This window comes from Tachyglossus aculeatus, chromosome 4 (assembly GCF_015852505.1).
Source record: "Tachyglossus aculeatus isolate mTacAcu1 chromosome 4, mTacAcu1.pri, whole genome shotgun sequence".
NCBI classification, from domain to species: Eukaryota; Metazoa; Chordata; class Mammalia; order Monotremata; family Tachyglossidae; genus Tachyglossus; species Tachyglossus aculeatus.
In genome coordinates this window covers 105,385,248-105,408,480 of record NC_052069.1, presented here as the reverse complement: position 1 = coordinate 105,408,480, position 23,233 = coordinate 105,385,248, and the positions used below count along the sequence as shown (strand labels likewise).

The 23,233-nt window shown below is 44.0% G+C and overlaps 2 protein-coding genes across 5 annotated transcripts in view; one reads left to right on the top strand and one right to left on the bottom strand.

Moving 5' to 3' along the window:
- Positions 1–2,647, top strand: part of GSN (gelsolin) — a 71,562-nt gene extending 68,915 nt beyond the window's left edge. For all 4 annotated transcript variants that reach the window (XM_038744736.1, XM_038744734.1, XM_038744735.1 and 1 more), the window contains exons 15-17: positions 852–929; positions 1,522–1,582; positions 2,277–2,647. In XM_038744736.1, the coding sequence (XP_038600664.1) occupies positions 852–929; positions 1,522–1,582; positions 2,277–2,446 (309 nt within the window). In that variant the 3' untranslated portion in view covers positions 2,447–2,647. The remainder of the gene's footprint in view (positions 1–851; positions 930–1,521; positions 1,583–2,276) is intronic.
- Positions 2,648–7,497: 4,850 nt separating this feature from the next.
- Positions 7,498–23,233, bottom strand: part of STOM (stomatin) — a 34,736-nt gene continuing 19,000 nt past the window's right edge. Inside the window, exons 2-7 of the mRNA XM_038744999.1 lie at positions 21,613–21,716; positions 19,299–19,371; positions 18,683–18,765; positions 14,263–14,466; positions 13,326–13,460; positions 7,498–9,531 (exon numbers count right to left, since the gene is read on the bottom strand). Coding sequence (XP_038600927.1) covers positions 9,340–9,531; positions 13,326–13,460; positions 14,263–14,466; positions 18,683–18,765; positions 19,299–19,371; positions 21,613–21,716 — 791 coding nt within the window. The 3' untranslated portion in view covers positions 7,498–9,339. The remainder of the gene's footprint in view (positions 9,532–13,325; positions 13,461–14,262; positions 14,467–18,682; positions 18,766–19,298; positions 19,372–21,612; positions 21,717–23,233) is intronic.

Below are 23,233 nucleotides of genomic sequence, written 5' to 3'. Positions count from 1 at the left end.
TGGGGTGATTAAATACAGTGCTTAGTACAGTGCTCTGCACACAGTAAGCGCTCAATAAATATGATTGCATGAATGAATGAATAATCCCCATTTTACAGCTGAGGGAACTGAGGCACAGAGAAGTTAAGTGACTTGCCCAAAGTCACAATGCTGACAGCTGGTGGAGCCAGGATTTGAACCTGTGACCTCTGACTCCAAAGCCCGCGCTCTTTCCACTGAGCCACGCTGCTTCTCTACATCTTGCCCATCTCCCTCATCCCAAACAGAAACTGCCCCCTACCCCTCCCAAACAGAGAGATAGATATCTACCTCATTAGAGAACCACAGCCCTCTCATTTGGCAAGTTCATCCTATTGTCTAACCCATCATCCCTCCTGCTGTAGCTGAGTTCCCTGTTGTCCAACTCTGGCCTTCTTGGGGCTGGCACCCAGCTGCTACTCACCTCTACCTGTGTGGCAGGGAGAACTGTAATAAATTTCCATGGACTTTTGCCTCCCCGTTGATTGAGCTACTGATCAGTGAACGGTAGTCAGCATCATCAATGGTATTTATTGAGCACTCACTGTTTGTAGACCAGTGTACTAAGTGCTTGGGAGATTACATTACAACAGGGTTGGTAAACACGTTCCCTGCCCACAACGAGTTTACCATGTAGAGGGGAGACGGACATTAATATAAATGAATAATTTATGATATATAATTTAATTTATGGATATGTACATAGTGCCGTGGGGTGATTAATGACTAGAAGAGCCTCCCCGCTTACTTCCTGGGACCCAGACCTTGTCACACAGCCAGGACGCCAGCCAGGAGGGAATGTGGCTTTCTGATCACGCTTAATCTCTTCCCAGATCGAAGAGGTTCCTGGGGAGCTTCTGCAGGAAGACCTGGCTACGGATGACGTTATGCTCCTTGACACCTGGAGCCAGGTATGGATGGCATGGGGAGAAGGAAAGAAGGAGCAGGGGCTGGGAATTTGATCCTGACTGTGAGGGCACCCAGGTTGAATTCGCTGTTGTGGTGCTGGGAGATTCCTAAGTACCCTATCTCTAGGTATCTGAGACTCTCTCAACGTGGGAAAAACCAGCTTCCAAGGGGTACAGAAGAGCTGCTGCTTTGTCCCTCCAAGGCCTGGCTCCTCCGGGAAGCCATGTCTTGGACTTTCCCAGCCTAGTCGCTCCAGCCCAGGGTGGGATTTCCTAAAAGCAACCTCTGTATATCAGGGAGGGATCAGGCCAGCACCACCTTGGCATGTTTGTATTAACACTGGCAATAGTCTTATTACCCTGAAATGCTTTTTTTAAAAAAGCCCATTAGCCTGGGAGACTTAACGTTTAAAGCATCAGCAAAGAATGTTGAAATCTGTTAGGTCCTGAAGGGATGATGAAGGGCATTTCTTTCTCCCCTCTCCCATCTCTCCCCATCCCTCCCACCCTCCCTCCCTTCCTCTCTCCACCCTCTCCCCTTCTAACCGAGGTTCATCCAGCACAAAAGCTTAGGAGTTGAACTCTTTCTTTGCAGATTTTTGTCTGGGTTGGAAAGGACGCTGAAGAAGAAGAAAAGACTGAGGCCTTGTCATCTGGTAACTTCCTAGTTTCTGTTTTTACATGTGACCCACTCATTCAGGGCCATCTGGGCAGGGGAAGGGAGATCAGGTGTTACAGACAGGAGGGGTGGGTTCACCGGGTATTCCTACAGACCAGCCTCTCTCCTGAACAATGGCTTTGGGGCTTTCCACCTTTCTCAACCTCTATCCCCGAAGAGAATGTGAATAAACCACATTTCCGATTACAAGCCCCAGAAACTAAAGAGATGGTTCTAGTTCTACCCAGGAGATCTTTTGGGGCCCTAATTCCCAAAGCCTAGACCAAAAACCAGTCATTATCTTCATCTCAAGACTTGACCTGGTCAAGGGTTAAGTTCTTTACCCGCAGGGCCCTGCATGGAAAGGCAGATTCTCAATGGGAGTTAATGACGAGTGGAGAATCTCCCAGGATTTGGATATTGGCAGGAGCCTCTCCAGAGGTGCTCCTCTGTTTATACAACAGTGACAATCAGACTGCCTCAACTGCCTAGTTTGGACTTTAACCACCGCCCCCCTCCCTGGGGCACTACCAGGCATTGTTATTTATTAACGTGGAAAAGTTGGAATTCTTCCATATCTGTTTTCCCAGCCAGGGCCCAGAGGGCCTCTTGTTATAGCAGAGACAGAAAAAAAAGCCTTCAGGTTTTCCCCTCCCTCCATTTCCCCGTTTCTCTTCTCTGTGTTTTTCTAGCTAAAAGGTACATCGAAACAGACCCTGCTCACCGTGACAAGAGAACACCCATTACCCTCATCAAGCAAGGAGCAGAACCTCCCTCATTTGTGGGCTGGTTCCTGGGCTGGGATAACAATTACTGGACTCTGAGTCCCCTGGATAGGGCCATGGCCGAGCTGGCTGTGTAAGCCGACAAGAGGTCCACCATTTTCAGTGCCTTCCCGAGTTGTTCTTGCAGAGACCTGACTGAGTCTGGCAACTCTTGGGTTCTTTTTTTTTTTTTTTTTTACAATAGCCAAATAGCTGTGCAATAAAGTTCATTGCAAACCGTATCTTATCCTCTGTGCTTTGGATATTTAATATAATAAAGCTTATTTGGAACACGTGGAGACCAGGTTATCTGTGCTTTGTTGCGTTTCAGTCCACGTGGGGCATTGAGTAGAGCTGGATTCGGGGTGCGAGCACATTCTGACCGGGGAGGGGAGAGGCGGGTAGAGAAGGAGGTGTTTCTCGGGTCTCTGAAGTCTTAACAGAAAGTCTTAGACACAGGGTGGGCCAGGGGAAGAGTGTGGGCTCGAGGCAAGGAAGTTCCTTTGTTCCACCATTTACCTGGATCCCTGCCTTGGAGACAGTCAGGGCCAGGCAGTGAAAGTTATGCCCAAGAGCCACTCAATCAATCAATTGTATTTATAGATGCTTACTGAGTTCAGAGTACTATTCTAATTGCTTGGGAGAGTACAATATAACAATATAACAGACATATTCCCACTCGTCTCTATGTGGCCCAAACCAGCCCCTTCAAGTCCCCGTGCCCCACAACCCCTAATAATAATAACAATAATAATAATGGTATTTGTTAAGCACTTACTATGTGCCAGACACTGTGCTAAGCACAGGATAATAATACAGCAGGAAGAAAACAACACAAATGAGCTGAACGTTTAACTATGAGAAGCAGTGTGGCTCAGTGGACCAGAGCCCGGGCTTTGGAGTCAGGGGTCGTGGGTTCAAATCCCGGCTCCGCCACTTGTCAGCTGTGTGACTTTGGGCAAGTCACTTAACTTCTCTGGGCCTCAGTGACCGCATCTGGAAAATGGGGATTAAGACTGTGAGCCCCCCCCATGGGACAACCTGATCACCTTGTAACCTCCCCAGTGCTTAGAACAGTGCTTTGCACATAGTAAGCACTTAATAAATGCCATTATAAAACTATCCTTGGTTATTAAAATAAGGAGCTTAAAATGGAGTTGAAGGAGAAATTCCTTAACTCAAGTAGAACAAGGAGCAAGATTGCCTAGGGTGGGGTTGAATGTGGTGGTGACTCTCTCTAATCTCTTACTCAAAGCAAATAGCATTTCCTTCTGTCCAATAAAGACTGCAAAGCACCCCCATCGATAGCAAAGGCGGGTCATGGTTGGAAAGGGAAGGCACTGCTGTTTCCCTACTTTGCTTGTGTATCTCCCCTTAATGTAAACTGAGCAGACCAGTCCTCACTAGAACATCTTATCAGTTTCCCACCAAAAAAAACCACTGTTCTCACCCTAATAAAGATGAGCTGTTTCTTCTAGAAATAGCTCTTGGTGCTGTGCAGCGCTGAAAGCGAAAAGAGAAATGTAAGCTCATTTGGACATGGAATGTGTCTGTTATATTATTGAGTTGTACTCTTCCCAAGGGCTTGCACAGTGTCCAGCAAACAGTAAGCACTCAATAAATAAAATTGATTGATTAATTGATTGGGAACACTCGCTGTGAGACATGGAGCTGTGGCCTGTCTCCATGTCCTGCCCCTGCCTCAGTCACACCCTCCCCACCACCCCCTCCACCGCAGAATGACTATTCTGGGATTTTTTCTTATACTGGAGTGACTTCCAGTACAAGGTTTAACTGACATGACCTTAGACTGAACATTTTCCTCCTATTTTGAATTACTGAAGCATGTTTTAAATATTTTTTTTTTAATGAGCAAGGTATCTGTACCTCTGGAGCAAGAGGACTTGTGTATTAGGCCTTGGGAAAGAAGTGAAATATTATATCAGCCGTCTAAGCACTATTACAACAAGAAAATGTTTCCTTGCCCATTGTGTGGCTCTGGAGTTGGCAGTTTTAAATAGTTGCATGTAGTTTTAAAGATAGAAAGTTTATGACTGCAAGGTCAAGATTCTGTGAAGAATGGGCCCTCTAAAGGACTTTTATTGAAGGGTAGGGTGATTCATCAATCTTCTTCCTTACCTAAAAGGGAGCTGAGGTATTGTGCCAAGTAAGTGTCAAAATAAGTTAAAGATACGGTATTTTTATAATACAAATTTTATGGCTATTTGAATAATTACAATGAATTAGCAAAGATGTGGGCATAAGCTTAGGGTGCATGGGTGGTGAAAGGACAGATCCACCCCTGCATCTACTTTAGGCCTCTAAATCAATTTGGAGCCCCTTTAAAGTTACTTGCGTGACCCCATTGGCTTACGCAGCCCCCATCTCCTCCAAGTTTTTGTTTGCAACTATGGAAAACACACTAATAAGATCCCCCAACTCCCATGAACCCAATCTAGGTTTTGGGAAGGATTCCGATTTGTTTCTCTGAGCCATGTCGATTCCCACAAGGGCTGGGGCAACCATAGATGTAAACACCTGGGGACAGGTATCTTATTAGTGGGATCCTTTGGGGACGAAAGGGAATGATGCATTGTGCGGAATTCCGCCAACGGCGTGTTCTGTTCCCGAGGTTAGAAACTACACCCTTTGGTCAGATCTCTTCTTCTTCAGCAGAATGGTAAAGGAGTGAATTACTTGAGCAATTCCGGCAAGATGACCTTTGGTAACTTTCTCTGCATCCCTGGAAGCGGGGGGCTGTAAAACCTCATTGAGCTTGCAACATTTTGCTACCGTTTGACTTCATTTGGATAGGGGCAGGAGGATCCCAAATTGTTCATGCTCACGGATACAGCCATGGCTCTGCCGCTTTCCTGCTGTGTGACCTTGGGCTAGTCACTTAACTTCTCTGGGCCTCTGTTTCCTTCATCTGTAGAATGGGGATTCACTGCCTGTGTTCCCTCCTACTAGCCTGGAAGCCCCATGTGGGAAAGGGACTATGTCTAATCTGACTGCATTTCATGTACCCCATTGCTTAGCACTTAACATGCAATTGTTGATAATAATTATTAATAATAATTAGAATAATTATTATTCTTATTAGCATAAGAAAGAAAACGGTTGAATTTGAGTTTCCCCACCTTTCTCTCTGCCTCTCCCCTTGCTCTGGTGTAGAAAGGAGAGGCCAGAACCCGGGCAGGAGGAGAAGCCCATGAGTGTGGAGAGATAAGGGCCCATTGCAGGGCAGCTGACCCTCAAGGCCCAGCTCAGTTAACTATAAAGGGTGGGGTTCCAATCGATATGGGAACTTTTTCGGTCACGCCTTAAAAGGCCCCATATCACTTATTCGTTTCATACATTGTGGTCATTATCATATTTTTCTAAGCTCCTACTTGGGCCTCTGAGCCTTATATCAAGGCAATTTGTGTGAGTTAAAATTTTTTGGACTTAAAAGCAAGGCTGGATCACCCATTTTTCCTGGACACAGAAGCCAGAGGTGATCGTATTAAGAATTAAGGGCGGGTTTGCTTGACACAAAGCAAACCCAACCCCGGATCCACATACAATTTCACCCCCTACTCACTACCAGTCCAGGCTTCATTCACTACGGTGAGTTCTACCACCCAAACTGAGCTAAATGACAGCTATTTAAAGCTGGGAGGGGAAAAGAGGAAGCACTGTGAAAGGAACAGGGACACTCATTTGAGACATAAATAGACCTGAAGGTGAATTCAAATCAAGTTGAAGAGCAACAGTTTCCAGACTAAGTGTTCTCTTGGATACCTCCTACAGTGTAGACAGTCTCTGGCTGGAATCAATACATCAGTAATATTTATTGAGTGCTTACTGTGCCATCCTCTTGTCTCCCTATTCTGTTCTCCCTCTCTTCTGTATCACCTACGCATTTAAATCCAAACCCCAAACACCCTGATCTTCACTCCACCATCTCAGCACTTCTGCATATATCCTTATACTCTGCTGCTTCCCCTACCTGTAATTTGTTTTAAAGTCTTTCCCCCACTAGATTATCAGCTCAAGGGCAGTGACTGTGTCTTCTAATGCCATTGTACTCTCCTAAGCACTTTTGCACAGTGCTCTGCATACAGTAAGAGCTCAGTAAATACCACTGATTGAACGATCGATGACTTCTCCTTCAGACTAGCTGTGAGCCCATGTGAATTTGACCAGGAATTGTGGCTTCAGTTTACAGATGCCCCTCAGTAAAAGCTGATAGCTGACAGTGAACAGGCCAGTTTCGGTACTAATTTTGGAAAAGAGAAGCAGAAACTGACAAAACCCAAGTAACTTTCCCGGACAAAGTAAGGCCCAGGAGGTTTGCAATCCCCCAAGTAGGGCTCAGAGAGACCACCACTGGTGAAAATCACTCTTCCTGCATGCAGAGCACCGTACTAACCACTTGGGAGACTTGGTAGACTCGTTCCTTGCCCACAGTGAGCTTACAGGGAGTGACAGACATTAAAATAAATAATAGGTACGTGCATTACTGCTGTGGGGCTGAAAATGGGGTGAATATCGAGTGTTAAAAGGGTACAAATCCAAACGCATAGGCGATACAGAAGGGAGAGGGTGTAGGGGAAATGGAGAGATCAGTCAGGGAAGACCTCTAGAAGTTGTGCTTTTAAAAGAGTGGTTGTTGGTGGGTTATGAAGTGGGAGGGAGTTCCAGGCTGGAGGAGGGAAGTGGGAGAATATGAAGGGGTCAGCAGTGAGATAACTGAGAACTATTGTGGCCTAGTAGAACAAGCACAGGTCAGAGTCAAGGCACCTGACTTCTTAACCTGGATCCACCACAGGCTTGCTGTGTGACTTTAGGCACGTCACTATACCCTGCACCTCAATTTCCTCATCTGTAAAATGGGGAATAAAACCCTGTTCCCTCTCCCCCTTAGGGTATGAGCCTCATTTGGGATAGGGACTGTGTCCAATCTGATTATCTTGTCTGAATCCCAGCACTTAGTGTTTGGCACGTAAATGCAAAACAAACACCACAATTAATATTATAACTATTACAACTTTACCCTTTTTCAGAGGCCTTCTGCCACTTGCTTAAAACTGGGCTATGCCTTTCCATTTACAGCACTTATTCAACAACTGAGGAAACAAAAGAAGAAAATCCAAGGGAAAGTGGACCAATGGAAAGCTGTATACTTTATTCTATATATAATAGGAAATGCAGGCCCTAGGTGAATTCTTACAGTAGCGTCTTACTATAATTTCCTTTCTGATCTCCAGTCCTTCTCCATCATATTGGATCATCCAAACCTATAATCCACTGTGCTGCTGGGAAGCCAGAAATGAGGGCATTTTGGGATTGAGAGTAAAGAAGATCAGAAAGGTACAGCCCCCTCCTAGGCCTGAGACGAGATCCTTGACAAGAACCTCAAGCCGCATAATCCAAGGAGAATGTTATAAACAAATTCCAAAACAATAAGAATTAAAATTTAAAACAAAACTTGAGTTTAAATCTTAAGAAGATCCGAAGATTTCTAATAGAGATCCACATACCCAGCTCTTGCATGAAGGAAGGGGTCAGAGGAGGTTTTTCAAAATCAGCTGGCCCAGGCCATTGGGACCCCAGAGGGTGGTTTATTTTTTTGGTTGTTTGTTTGTTTGTTTGAGGAGCAGCAGCTCATCTCACTGTCTCCAGGACAATTTTCGGCCTCACAAAGGAGATAGTGTAGGGGCATGGTCACCCATGCCGGGCCATCAGGTTTTTCCTCCTTAAAGTGAAAAGCAATGGAAAAAAGTAAAAGGATGGTATTGAATTTGGAATTTAGATGCAAATTGTTGTTACAAAAGGAAGTGTTGCTTAGTGCCTCATTCTTTAATCATTCAATTGGCATGATTTGTCCTTTAACCATGAAAAAAAAAAAAACCATACAGGGCTGGACACCCAGTTTACATACTTTAAGGAAACATGGCTGATAAAAACGGGCCCAGGAATGTTCCCAATGTGCACTGGTATGTCATGTAGGGGTAAACAGAGGAAACTAAAAGACAACCAGAGTCCCTAATCCCCCAACCAGATATAGAAAAGCTTAGTCATTGCATGATTACTGTCATTTTTAAGCAAAACTATTAAAAAATTGCCACCAGAAGATACACAAGTCCTTTAGTGATTATATAGAGGGTCTGAAAGACAACGATAAACACTAAAGTTGAGGCTTGGAACAATTTATAAAACATTTCTATTTCAGAATACAAAGCAAAGTTAGTCTAAAAAAGGTCTTAGAGGCCTTGAAGTTATCGGGTTAGTCTTTTCCAAAAGCAAAGACCGCCTGCAACTGGGCAGGGTTTCTATGACGACCACTCAACTGCAGCCATGGTGACAGAGTGGTGGTTTGCTTGGAAACAGTCTCCATACTCTAGGGAGGCAAAATCAGGACGCTCCCCACAACACCATGGGTAGGAAAGAGAAAAAAGAGTCACTATCCCTTATAGTGTTGGGGTAGAGAAGGGGTGGGGTGGTTTGAAAATGAATGAGACTTTAGGAAAAATTTGCCTAGAAGGAGAGTGCCCAACCTAGAACAAAATCTATTCCATAATAACAGTGCCCTCTGGGTATCTGCTATTGCAAGGGAAGTTCTTGTTCTGGACTCCCGAGATGGATGATTAGTGCGGCTAAAACTCAAAAAAAAAAAAAAGGAACTTTAAAAAATGGCCATTGGGGGAAGGATTTAAGCTACAAAAAGGATTATCAAAAAAAACCTGGGGAAAATAAAAAATATACATTTGAAAATTTAAAGCAGGTTTCATATATAAACAGTTTGACCTCCTTCAGAAGTAGCAACTAACAATTTTTACGTCGCTTTGTGATTACTTTACGCCCTAAGCACATCGAAGTCAACATGTCACGGAAGAAAAAGGGTTAGAGCCGGGCTTAGATTTCCCCGCCTTCGCTCCTCGCAGGTTCCAGCCCTCGCTCCGGTTCACTGTGGCCAGCCCCGGCTTCCTGCCTCCAGCTCTGCAGGTTAGTGCTTGGCCATGATGCCCTGCAGCATATCGATGGGCAGAGGGAAGACGATGGTGGAGTTCTTCTCTGCAGCAATGGTGGTGAGAGTCTGAAGGTAGCGGAGCTGGAGGGCGGCGGGGGATTCGGTGATGACCATAGAGGCCTCTTTCAGAGCCCTGGAGGCATTCATTTCCCCCTCAGCAGCAATGACCTGTGGGACAGATGGAGGGTAGAGGCATACAAGAGCTGCCCAGCCTTAAAGGACTGGCTTCCTTCCCTACTCCCACTCTCTTAAGGAATTCAAAAGATAAAAACATCAAGAGAAGCAGTGTGGCCTAGTGATAAAATATGGGCCTGGAAACCAGAGAACCTGGGTTCTAAGGGGTTCTACTCCCTTCTGCATCAACCTGACTTGTTCCCTTCAATCAATCAATCGTATTTATTGAGCGCTTACTATGTGCAGAGCACTGTACTAAGCGGTTGCGAAGCACAAATTGGCAACATATAGAGACAGTCCCTACCCAACAGTGGGCTCACAGTCTAAAAGGGGGAGACAAAGAACAAAACCTTCATTCATCCCCACATCACACATGTATATATCTGTTATTTATGTATATTAATGTCTGCCTCCCCCTCTAGACTGTGAGCTCACTGTTAGCAGGGAATGTGTCTGTTGTTGCATTGTACTCTCCCAAGCACTTAGTACTGTGTTTTGTACACCGTAAGTGCTCAATAATTGCTATTGAATGAATGAATTGAATTAAAGAATAATCCCAGTTCCACCATTTTCCTGCTGTGTGATGTTGGGCAAGTCACTTCACTTCTTTACACCTCAGTTTCCTTGACTGAAAATGAGGGATTCAATACCTGTTCTCCCTCCTACTTAGACTGTGAGTCTTATGTAGGACAGCAGCTGTGTCTGAACTGATGAACTTGTACCTACCCCAGTGCTTAGAACTGTGCTTGACACACAATAAGTGCTTAAATACCATAGTAAACTAGAAAAAAAACACAAAAAGAACCCCAAATGCTGTAAATGTTCCTTGCTGTGAAACACACAAATGCCCGGACTCTACAATCTGTAAACAGGTCTGACAGAATAGAGGAGAAAAGATACTATTTAGCTCAATGTTGAGATGGGGCTGGGGTAATCTTAGAAGTGGTTAGTTTTGACTGTAATATGGGTTCATTTCAATATATCCTGCATTCTTCTTGCCCTGGATACCATGAAAGAATACAACTTGAAAATTTTCTGCCATCCAGTTAGAGTTCCATAGCATGTGGACATATTTCCTAGTTGTCACTAGCCAGCACACCAAAACTCTCCCTTTTACTGACACCCAGGAAAGTCATTTGAAGCAGAGTTTTTTCCTTATCTCCCCTCGCTCTCCTTTCATTCATTCATTCAATCGCATTTATTGAGTGCTTCCTGTGTGCAGAGCACTGTACTAAGCGTTTGGGAAGTACAAGTTGGCAACATATAGAGACGATCCCTACCCAACAGCGGGCTCACAGCCTAGAAGGGGGAGACAGACAACAAAGCTAAACATGTGGACAGGTGTCAAGTCGTCAGAACAAATAGAATTAAAGCTCCTGTTTCCTGTTTACTCCTGTTTCCCCACCCTTGGACTCATTCACCTCACTGTACTTTAAACTTGGGTTTCAGGCATGATCCAGTCAATCCACTCCCTTCTGCCTTATTTTGTTGATCTCCTGCTACAAAACCTGCACGTTTTGTTCCTCTAACACCAACCTACTCTCTGTACTTCAGTCTTGTCTGTCTCTCCACTGACCACTTGCCCATATCCTCCCTTTGGCCTAGAACTCCTTGCCCCTTCATATTCAATAGACCAGTACTCTCCCCACCTTCAAAGCCCTACTAAAATCGTATCTACTCCAAGTGGCCTTGCCTGACTAACCCCTCACTTCCCCTATTCACCTTCCCTTCTGTGTCACTTATGCACTTGGGTCTGATCCCCTTCAGCACTACATATTCAACCCAACCCCAGTCCATTTCCTTATACCCTGCCGTTTTCCTGACCATATTTATTTTATTGTCTGTTTCCCCCTCTACAACATGAACCCCTTGAGGGCAGAGTTCGTATCTACTAACTATATTGTACTGTAATCTCCCAAGCCTTTAATACAGTGCTCTGCAAAAAACAAGCACTCAATAAAAACCATTGGTTGATGACTCTCCTAGCCCCAACTCGCTGTACCAGTCCTCCCTCCGAAGCTTTTTTTAAAATTTGTCAACAATAATAATGATAGCATTTGTTAAGCGTTTACTGTGTGCAAAGCATGTTCTAAACGCTGGGGAGGATACAAGGTGATCAGGTTGTCCCGTGTGGGGTTCACAGTCTTAATCCCCATTTTTACAGATGAGGGAACTGAGGCACAGAGAAGTGAAGTGACTTGTTCAAGGTCACACAGCTGACAAGTGGTGGAGCCTGGATTAGAACCCAAGACCTCTGCCTCCCAAGCACATGCTCTTTCCATTAAGCCAAGCTGCTCAACCCTGTTCTTCTCCAGCAATCACCACCCAGGATCCCCAATGCTGTGGGAACAAGACTGGGGTCTGGGCTGGAAAGGCCTGGAGGTAGGGCTTGTGAGGGCCGGGGGGAAGGCGCCAGCCCTTGCCCGCTGCCCATGGCTTAGTGAGGGCTGGAATGGGATCGGTGCCATAGAGAATGGACAGGAACAGGGTAGGGGGAGTGGGACAAGTTTAGAAAAACAAGGCAGGTGGGATAAGTTCATAATTTTAGGGTGAGGGTCTTTTTGCGTGTACAGGAACTGAGGTGGAAACAAGGGAGCCAGAAACAGGACACCAGTTTAAAGGATTGAGGATGGGAGGGTGAGAAGGCCGGATGAATAAAGGAAAGAAAAAAGGACTTATTGCCTGGGCAACAGGGGAGCTCCCAGGAATTGTGGTTTACTGACCAGTGACAAGCTAGCGAATATGAATCATGCCAGTTAGAGGTTTCACGAGAACGGGGAATCACACAGGGCGTGCCTTTCAGAGAAAACTGTACTGCACCTGATGCCCAAGCAAACATTATAATTCAACAAAACCATGAATTGAGGAAAGAGGAGGGAAAAGTGGTGACTAAACAAGCTTTTGTCACCAGAACAGTAGAGTGCTGGTTTAGCTTTTCACATTGGCTCATGCAAGTGCTTACTTGTCCGAACACAGTCTAACCTCAGAAGGATCTCATGCCAGATGCAATCAACACAAAACCTCTTGGCAAGGACTCCAGTCCCTCTGACTACAGGGTAAGGAATGAGGCCTTTTAGGAAACAGAAAATTTGCTACCTTCTGTGCCAAGCAGATGTGAGAAATATCACTGTCTTTATAATAAACAAACTCATTCTCTCCACTGACGGATTCCAGAGATGTAGAGCAGGTTGCTTTTGTGTATCTTTCACTCTTTTTGAATCTGATAGAACTATTTACTTGTCACAGATTGAAAGCTAACCTGCCCTTGCCCAGCCTGGTGGGGTTTTTCCCTCTGCTATCTGCTGCCTGCCCTTGAGAAAGGCACCTAACCTAACCCAAGAGAACTCCCATCAGCAATTTTCCCCCTTCATTTCCCTGGTCACAGAGCTGAACCTACAGAGAACTAGGAGACATTCGTTCTTCCAGCTTTCCCTGTGTAAGAAATAGGGATGAGAATTTTTGCGTACATTCCAGCTCAGAAACAACTTTTATAGGATCGTGTGCAAGGATAGTCCAAGGGGAAGAGGGAGCAGAGCTCCAGTGCTAGCTGATTAGCTTAGAGTTTGCTGGGCTTCCACGGGTAAAATAATCAAATCTTTCATCAGGCTTTGTCCCTTAATCACTGTTTGGTTTTCCAAGGGCATAAAGGAAAGGGGAAGACTAGAAGAACTGCCGGAACCTTTACTCTCTTCCTCTTTTGTCCATCCCTTTTCCCACCCTCCTGAGGTTTGCTTCATGGGGGAAGCTTGGAAGAGAACCTTTGTTTTCTCTAAAGTTGGAATCGTTACCTTGGCCCTGGCTTCCCGGGCAGCTTCTGCTTCAGCAGCCATAGCTCTCTGGAGTTGCACGGGTAACTTCACATCTTTAATCTCCACCCGCTCCACTTTGATCCCCCAGTCATCTGTAGCATCATCCAGAGTGGCCTGGGAAGTCAGAGGAGCAAAGGTGAATTTCCCACATGCACTACTAGAAAGTCCCAGGAGTACTATACCATGGGTGTGGGTACTTGTAGAGCTTTTTCAGGGGTGCACAAGGCAGATTTAATCAAACACAGATTTTTAATTCATGATCAGAATTGGGGAAGTGAAGGGATTTCTCGCTCCTGGAGAAAAAAGACTCAATTGGGGATGCCTGAACAATACCTGCCTTCCTAAACATCAAGGAACCACACAATCAGTGCTCGATTTGAAATGAAAGAGGGTCATGTTCAGAGGCAGGGGTTACATAATTTCACGTTTCAAATTTGGATTGATTTTGAATGTGCGGCATTATTATTATCATTGTTATAACTGACCGAGCCCTACTGCCCAGGCTCTGAGCCACCAAATCCAAAATTCCCCAGGCTGAGTACCGGCAAGCCCTGGAACAAATTAAGCATGAGGAACAGCACTATTATTTGGTAGTGAAAGTGCTGGATGTAACTCACTGGTGTTGGAGAGAGCCAAACAGGGGTTCCATGGGCTACATTCCATCCCTTCTCTCTGCAGACAATTTCCCAAGCAAAGTTGACCTCTGCAGAAACCCTTTCCCACAAAGTTTGGTTACGAAGACACCATACAGTCAACAATGTTCTGACCTTTCTAAGGTGTAAAATGGTTTCACAAAAAGGAAAAATGTAAGATCGATCCCATCCTGTCCTCCTGGGAAATCAAAATTGAAAGATTTCCCAGCTCGTTTCATTTCTGGCTTGTTACTGAACAGGCAAGCTACCGATGTTGTTGGTACCTGCATATTGTGTGCGATCTCTTCACGGTCAGAGAGAATCTGAGAGAGGTTCTTGGTGCCCAGGACATTTCGTAATGTGGTTTGTGCCAGAAGTCGGGTGGCGGAGTCAGCGTTGGTAATATTGGCCACAGCCAAGGTGGCATTCTGAACCCGGTAATAAACCACGCCATCCACACTGACTGTCACGGAATCCTTGGTGAGAATCTGGAGGATGAAAACACCTATTTAATGTCTACTGTCTAAATGATAAAGAACAAAGCATAGGGCATATAAATGATATTTCAGCAAAGAATGTTTGCTACAACACTGCTGGACGTTTCAGAATTTTCCCCCTAGATTTTTTAAAAATGTTTCAGACGACTTGAAATGCTGGAATCCCCAGGGCCAATATCCAGGTTGAGCGTAACAAAAATATTCCTAAAGAGCAGCTAGGAGTTGTAGTCTTACAAAGGAAAATCCTGTTCATTAAACCTATTAACTTCACCAACAGCTTCTGTTGTGACATCTCTTTAGACAGAAGTTTTCACCACAAGTGAGTCCGCTATAGTCAGTTCAGGTTATCAAGAGCATATGTGGAGTATCTTCTGAAAATCTTTTAAAACAGGAGAGATTCTCATCATCGTCTACAGTTCGGGTCTACCTGTCTCTTCCATTAGATTGTAAAACCCTTGAGTGATTTGTTTTCTACTTTTACTGCAAGCTCCCAAATGCCCAGTACAGTGCTCTGCCGAGTAAGTACCAAAGATGATAATGAATTAAGATCAGCTTAGTAGGCAGTTGATTCTTCATCTCATTCTTCAAATGCTGGTCTGGTAAAATATACTGGACCCTGAATCTGTCCTTTCCTCTCCATCCAAATTGCTACCATGTTAATCTGAACACTTATCTTATCCTGCCTTATTATATCAGCCTCCTTGCTGACCTCCCTGCCTCCTGTCTCTCCCCACTCCAGTTCATAATTCACTCTACTGACGGGTCATTTTTCTACAAAAACATTCAGGCCATAGTTCCCCATTCGTCAAGAACCTCCAGTGGTTGCCCATTCACCTCTCCAGCAAACAGAAACTCCTCACCATTGGTTTGTCCCCTCCCACCTCACCTCGCTACTCTCCTACTACAACTCTGCCCGCACACTTCTCTCCTCTAATGTTAACCTTCTCACTGCACTTTAAGCTTGTCTATCTTGCCACCAACATGTCACCACCCTGCCTCTGGCCTGGAACGCCCTCCCTCCTCATATCTGATAGACGATTACTCTGTTCCCTTTCAAAGCCTTATTGAAGACACTTCTCCTTCAAGAGGCCTCCCCTGACTAAGCCCTCTTTTCCTCTTCAACTCTCTTCTGTGTCACCCTGACTTTCTCCCTTTATTCTTTCCCACTCTGGTCCCACAGCACTTATGTACATATTTATTATTTATTAATTTATATTAATGTCTGTCTCCCCCTCTAGACTGTAAACTCATTGTGGGCAGGGAATATGATTGTTATATTGTTATACTGTATTTTCATAAGCACTTAGTACAGTTCTCTGCACACAGTAAGCACTCAATAAATATGATTCACTGGCTGACATGAATGTCCACTGTTGCACTGTACTCTTCCAAGTGCTTAGTACATAGTACTAAGTATACAGTACTTAGTATAGTATAGTAAGTATAGTACTTAGTACACAGTCTTCTAGACTGTGAGCCCACTGTTGGGTAGGGACCGTCTCTATATGTTGCCAACTTGTACTTCCCAAGTGCTTAGTACAGTGCTCTGCACACAGTAAGCGCTCAATAAATACTATTGAATGAATGAATAGTACTAGCTCTGCACACAGTAATTGCTCAATAAATATGATCAATTGACTGATTGATTCAGAACCAGAAGCCTAGCAAGTGATCTGGGGAAAAGGGACATGGCAAAAATTTTATTTTCAGAGGCCCAAATGTTGTTTAGGGCACCAAGAACTCCACTGTCCTGTAGCAGCAGGGGTGGAGCCAATCTGAGCCCCGGGAGTCCCTATAGGACAGGGACCTCCAGGCTCCCTATAGCCCCCGCCACTAATCCATCCTTGCCCTCCTCCTACCGGAGCACTTATAGGACTTATAGGGAAGCAGCATGGCATAGTGGATAGATCATAAGCCAAACTGGGTTCTAATCCTCCACTTGTAGGTAGTTCCTACAAGTAGTTCCACCACTTGTCCGCTCTGTGACCTTGGGCAAGTAACTTCACTTCTCTGTGCCTCAGTTACCTCATCTGTAAAATGGGAATTAAGACTGCGAGCCCCATGTAGGACATGGACTGTGACCAACCTGATTCGCTTGTATCCACCCCATCGTTTAATACAGTGCCTGGCATTTAATAAATGCTTAACAAAGATGCCCCACTGCCCTGCAGGAACCTTCAGATCTGATCTGATTCTAGGGAAGCAATGAAAGACTGTGCTTTAAATTGTTATCTTGCACTAATGAATTTGAGATATGCTATTATCTTGCATTTCACTATTATTGTTCTACATTTCTTTTTACCCCCATTTAGAATATGAGCATGGGGGTGGGTCAGGGACCCAAATCTGCTTAACTTGTAATTACCCCAGTGCTTAACCTGCTACTATTACCATTCTTATCCACCTGAGAACGTTTTCACTCTGAGACTGTTGTTCGTTTCATGGGTACAGTGAATCTCAAAGGCAATTTGAGAACTGGCAATGGGGGCAGAGGCAGGTGCCAATACAATTCCCAGATTTGCAGCCCACCTACAGAACTTACACATGGCTAGGGACCTCCAAGGCACCAGTTAATCAGTTAGACGATCAATGATATTTATTAAGCACGTTCTGTGTTTAGAACACTGTACTAAGTGCTTGGGAAAGTACAATACAATGTACAGAACATTTTCTTCACAAGCCAGAAAGAACTCTGACTTGGAAGAGGAGAGCTAGCTTTATATAATTTTTTTAAGAACTCTGACTTGGAAAAGGAGAGCTGGCTTTATGTAATTTTTTAAAATACTATTTGTTAAGCACTTACTATGTGCCAGGCACTGTACTAAGCACTGGGGTAGTTAATCAGGTTGAATACAGTCCATGTCCCAGATGGGGCTCACGGTCTTAATCTTAAACTCATTGTGGACAGGGCAAGTGTATTGTATTCTCCCAAGCCTTTAGCATAAGAGCTTCAACATATATCGTTGATTGATTGAATGTTAGATTAATCCCCATTTTACAGTCGAGGTAACAGGCTCAGAGAAGCTAAGTGACTTGCCTAAGGTCACACAGCAGATAAATGGGGGAGCCGGAATTAGAACCCAGGTCCTCTGATTCCCAGGCCCATGCTCTTTCCACTACACGATGCTGCTTCTCAATATAATCTACATTGCCAGTACATGGGTGAAAATAAATCGTACCCTAGGCTGTTTTGTGAAAATGATAACTACTACTATATTCCAGCAGCAGAGACTTGCACCATACTCTTAGGATTCCTTTACTTTCCTTTTCCACTGCAAGATTTATCTTGGGTCCACAGAATTTATCTATTGCACTTCAAAGATGGTCAAAAGGGAAAGGAAAATGTAACTGTCTGCCAGGTCACATCCTCCCCTACCCCGACCCCCGCCGCCCCTGGCAGCCTCTCCAGAACCCAAACAGCAGCTGGGACAAAGCTGCCCAACAGAACCCAGCCAAGAGGCTGCCAATATGAAACATGTGGGACTCCGGTTATTTGGCAGAGTAGTTCATTCCAAGGAGATTCAATCTGTTCTGCCAAACGGGAACAAGCCTAGAAACAGAGGGATTCAGCCAGATTTCCCTTGAGGTTGGTAAATCAGGATGCATCAGCCTCCCTGCCTATGATTCCAACATCTCGTGTCTCCACTAGAAAAGGGGGGAAAAAATGGAGATTTTTGGAAAAGGCTGCTTTGTAGCTACAGGGAAGATTGACCGGAATGTACCCGGTGGTGGGATCTGAGAATGAATCTGATTTGTCAGAGTCAAACACACATTAGAAAGGCCTCCCCCAGCCCTAGATCCAGTGGCAGAGTTCTTTAGTCCCATCTTGCAAATAAGGCAACCAAGGTGTGGGATTACTGCTGACAAATTTACTCTTTGTGATAAGGTAGAGTCCGGAAAACTAGGCGTGGATGCAGGTGGTAAAATGTACCGGCCACACCTTTAAAATAACAAATGTGATTTTGGGCTGCTTCTGCCATTCTTTGCTTATTACAATGTAGCCAGGGCCATTTGAGCCACTATTTGCTCTTCAGGCTCAGGGATTACCGGTTTGCATTGCTCAGGGACCAATTGTGTCTAAAAATGATGCCAAACGAATCCAAACTGGCTTAAAAAGAGAAGATCGAAGATAGAAAGAGCATACTGAACAACATTTTCTTTAGGAAATCCATACAGACAAGCTGGAGAGAGTAAAGGGCCACCTTACCTCCTGTGGAGGAATATCAAATGAAATTGTCCTCATGTCTACTTTGATGAAACTGTCAGTGCAAGGCAGGATGAAGAACAAACCTGTTCATAAAAGGAAGGAGTCAGAGGGTGACAGCGATACCAAAATAGTTTAGCTTCTCATTCAGTTCAGCAGCATTTCTCAACTTGTGTTTCAGGGGCAGGGCTCGCCTTGGCATTTCGAGTTCCATTGACAGAAGCCTTTCTCTTTAAGGAGTGGCCCCTCAATTAGGTGGGGAATTCTCAGGGACTCTAGTAAGAGAGTATTTTTAGAAGGGCAAGACTCCCTAAATTGGCACTTCTCAAGTCATCTGTGGCCACTGCTGTTGGCTTGGCAAAACCAAAATCTTATAAGAGAATGCTCTGCCTCTCTTAGAGGGAAGATAAGTTGGGGAAAGCTCATAGCAATAGCTCAGTGTCTTTGATGCCAGGGTTACATTGAGAGGGAGTGTGGGGAGGGAGTGAACAGGAGACGATCACAGAGACAGAGTTAGTGCCACGGTCAGCTAATGTTATGGCTGAAAGCCACCTTCCTCAGCTGAGCAGACAAGGCAGGGTTGAGAACAGGCAAGATATCTTGGTTTTCCAATACTGACCTGGCCCTTTTGCTCCCCCTTGCAAGATGCGCCCCAGTCGAAAGATAATGGCCCTCTCATACTCTTTTATGATCTGCAATAGAAAATGCTCATTATATAAAAAGAAGTTTGAACAGTAACACAACTAACTAGCAAAGACCTTACTCTAAAGAAGCAAAATGCCCTACATCCTTTTTCTAAATAGACATGATGTAAATCGAAAGGAACTTGCTCAATAAGACATTATATTATCTGTTACAGGAAAAGCACAGAGAAGGATTTGTGGAGTTTTCTTTTGTAACCTTCCAAGTACCTACGAGCACAATCTGCACCGAATGAGTGTATAAAATAAGTTTCTCAAGGCACTAGGTTTGAAGATCTGTAGGTCATATTCTGCTTAATGGGGAACTCCGCCTTGATATACTGGCTGAAAAAACTGGAAAGTTATCAGCTCTCCCTGCAAATGTTACCACCTCTTCAGGGACTAGAAGGCCTAGGCAAAATATACCAAAGGAAAGGTACCTTCTTTACAACTTTTTAATGAATCTTATTTTCAATCAATGAAAAATAATTTGATGGGACTGTAGAAGCAGTGTGGTCTAATGGATAGGGCAAGGGCGTGGAAGTCGGAAGGACCTGGATTCTAATCTCAACTCAGTAATTTGTCTGCTGTGTGACCTTGGGCGATTCACTTAACTTCTCTGTGCCTCAGTGACCTCATTTGTAAAATGGGGATTAAGACTTTGAACCCCATATGGAACTTGGACTGTGTCTAACCTATCTTGTATCTATCCCAACACTTACAGCAGTGCTTAGCACATAACAATTATAATAATAACAATAATAAGTATTATTATTATGGCATTTGTTAAGTGCTCACTATGTGCTTCACTTAAGCGCTTAACAAGTACCATAAGAAAAAGCCCCTCGAAACTGGAACTCTCTGCATCAAGCGGAAACTCCTTACCGCTGGGCACTGCTCAGCACTTAGAACAGTGCTCAGCGCTTAGTGCTTTGCACATAGTAAGCACTTAATAAATGCCATTATTATTATTATTATTATTAAGACACTCAATCAGCTCTCTCCCTCTAAACCTCACTTCTCCACTACAACCCAGCTCGCATACTTTGTTCCTCTAACGCCAGTTTACTGTGTCTCAATCTCATCTCCTTTGTCTCTGACTCTTTGCTCACCCCTTCCTTCCAGTCTGGAACTTCCTTTCCCTTTGTATCTGTCTGATCACCACTCTCCATCTTCAAAGCCCTCCTAAAATCATATCTCCTCCATGAAGCTTCCCTGATTAAACTCTCATCCCCTCAACCTATGCTCCCTCCCTTCTCCATCACTTATGCACTTAAGGTTCATGTCCCCTTTGAATCAGGGAAGCAGCAAACTCTAGTGGAAAGAGCACAGACCTTAGAGTTAGAGGACCTGGGTTGCAATCCTGGCTTCACCATTTCTCTGCTGTGTGACATTGGGCAAGTCACTTAACTTCTCTATGCCAGTTTCCTCAACTGTAAAATGTGGATGAAATATCTGTTCTCCTTCCTATTTAGATTGTGAGCTCCATGGGGAACAGGGACTGTCCAACCTGAATAACTTGTATCTAATCCAGTGCTTTGAACAATGCTTGACATATAGTAAACATTAACAAATACCATTAAAAATTCCCTACCCCGACTTCCACAGCACCTTATATACATACCCTTGTACTCGGTTGTTTTCCCTACCTGTAATTTGTTTAAATGTGTCTCCCCACCAAAAATATAAGCTCCTTGAGGACAGAGATCATGTCTGTCTACTGTACTCGCCTAAGCACTCTGTACATTGCTCTGCACACTGTAAGCTCTCAATAAATAATAATAATAATAATGATGGCATTTGTTAAGTGCTTACTGTGTGCAAAGCACTGTTCTAAGCACTGGGGAGGTTACAAGGTGATCAGGTTGTCCCACGTGGGTCTCACAGCCTTAATCCCCATTTTACGGATGAGGTAACTGAGGCCCAGAGAAGTTAAGTGACTTGCCCGAAGTCACACAGCTGACAAGTTGTGGAGCCAAGATTTGAACCCATGACCTCTGACTCCAAAGCCCGTGCTCTTTCCACTTAGCCACGCTGCTTCTGATTGATTGATTTTTTTCCTTAAGAGAGCAAACTAAACCCTTCTAAATTCACAGAATGATTCAGTTTGCACAAATGGAAAACAAGGGATGGAATTTAGTGCAATTCTGACTTCAAGAAAAAAGTTGACAAGTTTAACATTGCCTTACCCAAAATGCATATTATTGTAGAACTAATCTTTCCCTTTTAAAACCTAAAAGAGATATAATTTACCTTTATGCACATCCATACTGAGAAGGGGAACGTAATAACGGTGAAGATAAATGAAACCACCACTAAAATCCATCCACATGGGCCCAAACCAGTACTGGGGCTTTCTATAACGAGAACAAAAGAATATGTCATTCATGTTATCGAAAAAGAAAACCCAAAAAACCCCCAGAATTGCTGACATTCCCTGTTAAAGTATAGGAAATGTCTATAGTGTAGCGATAAAACAAAGAACTAAAAGACATTGAGTCATGTAAGAAACTATTATTTCCTTGACTAAACTGGATTTTTCATAGCTGGAGTCCAAGACAGGAAAGTCAAAGTTTTTTTAATGTTGGAGAGCAGGGACACTTTACCCACATTACTATCATTTCCTGTTTGCCTCAATCATTGTCATTACTGAGCAAAGACAGAGGTTATAAAGCTTCTAAGCTAGAAAGAAACAAGAGGAAATCCCACGTCAAATATTCTTACCGCAAAAGGCCCCGTGACCAACTCCCCAAAATATACAATGGCCCATTTCTTCCCATGGCAAAGGGTTTTGAATGGTGGTACTGAGGAAGCCTGAAGAGAATAAAGGCTGGAGGGAGAGGTTGCTGAGATAAAAGGGCAAATAGAGAATCTATTATGAATTAAAACAAGCACTCAAGCAAATAAAAACACCAAGACATTTTGCTCCACATTTCTTCTCTTTCATTTCTCTGATTCAAGCATCAAAGGTATGGATTGTAAACTCTTTGAGGGCAGGGAACAGTGTCCCCCGAAGTGCTTTGTACAATACCCAATCTGTGATTGACACCATTAACTGTTATGGTGCTAGTCAAGGATCCAGAAACAGACCATTGATAAAATCGTTCTGTTCAATCAATCAGCGGTATTTTCTGAGCACTTAACTGTGTGCAAAGCACTGCACTAAGCACTTGGGAGAGTGTTGTGCAATAGAGTTAGTAGACATGACCCCTGCCCTAAAGGTCTTTATGGTCTAGTGATCGTGTTCGAATTTTCTGTTCCCAGACACTAAATTTCCCTCCCCACAGCACCTGTATATATGTAAATATATTTGTACGTATTTATTACTCTATTTATTTTATTTGTATCTATTGATTTTATTTTGTTAATATGTTTTGTTTTGTTCTCTGTCTCCCCTTTCTAGACTGTGAGCCCGCTGTTGGGTAGGGACCGTCTCTATATGTTGCCAACTTGGACTTCCCAAGCGCTTAGTACAATGCTCTGCACACAGTAAGCGCTCAATAAATACGATTGATTGAATGAATGAATAAATGTAGCCATTCTCTGCCGTGTCTTTCATGGGAACAGAGATGACCCTAGGTAACCCTGAACAACTCATTTCAAGACAAGCAGGGGAAGAGAGCTAGCTTTTTAATTGACAGGACATATCCAGAGGAGTCTTCCAGTATGATATTTTAAAGGAGCCTAATATTAGATTATGACGACGACATAAAATAGGACCTGGCTTTAATGATGGTTTAGTGTCCGTGGCAGCATTTCAAGACAGCTGTATCCAAACTGGGAACGCAGAAAGTGAAATCTGATATTCCCCAATAGGAAATGCTCTTATTTCCCAGAGAGGTTCTTTCTGACAACAGACAACCATGAAGCTGGG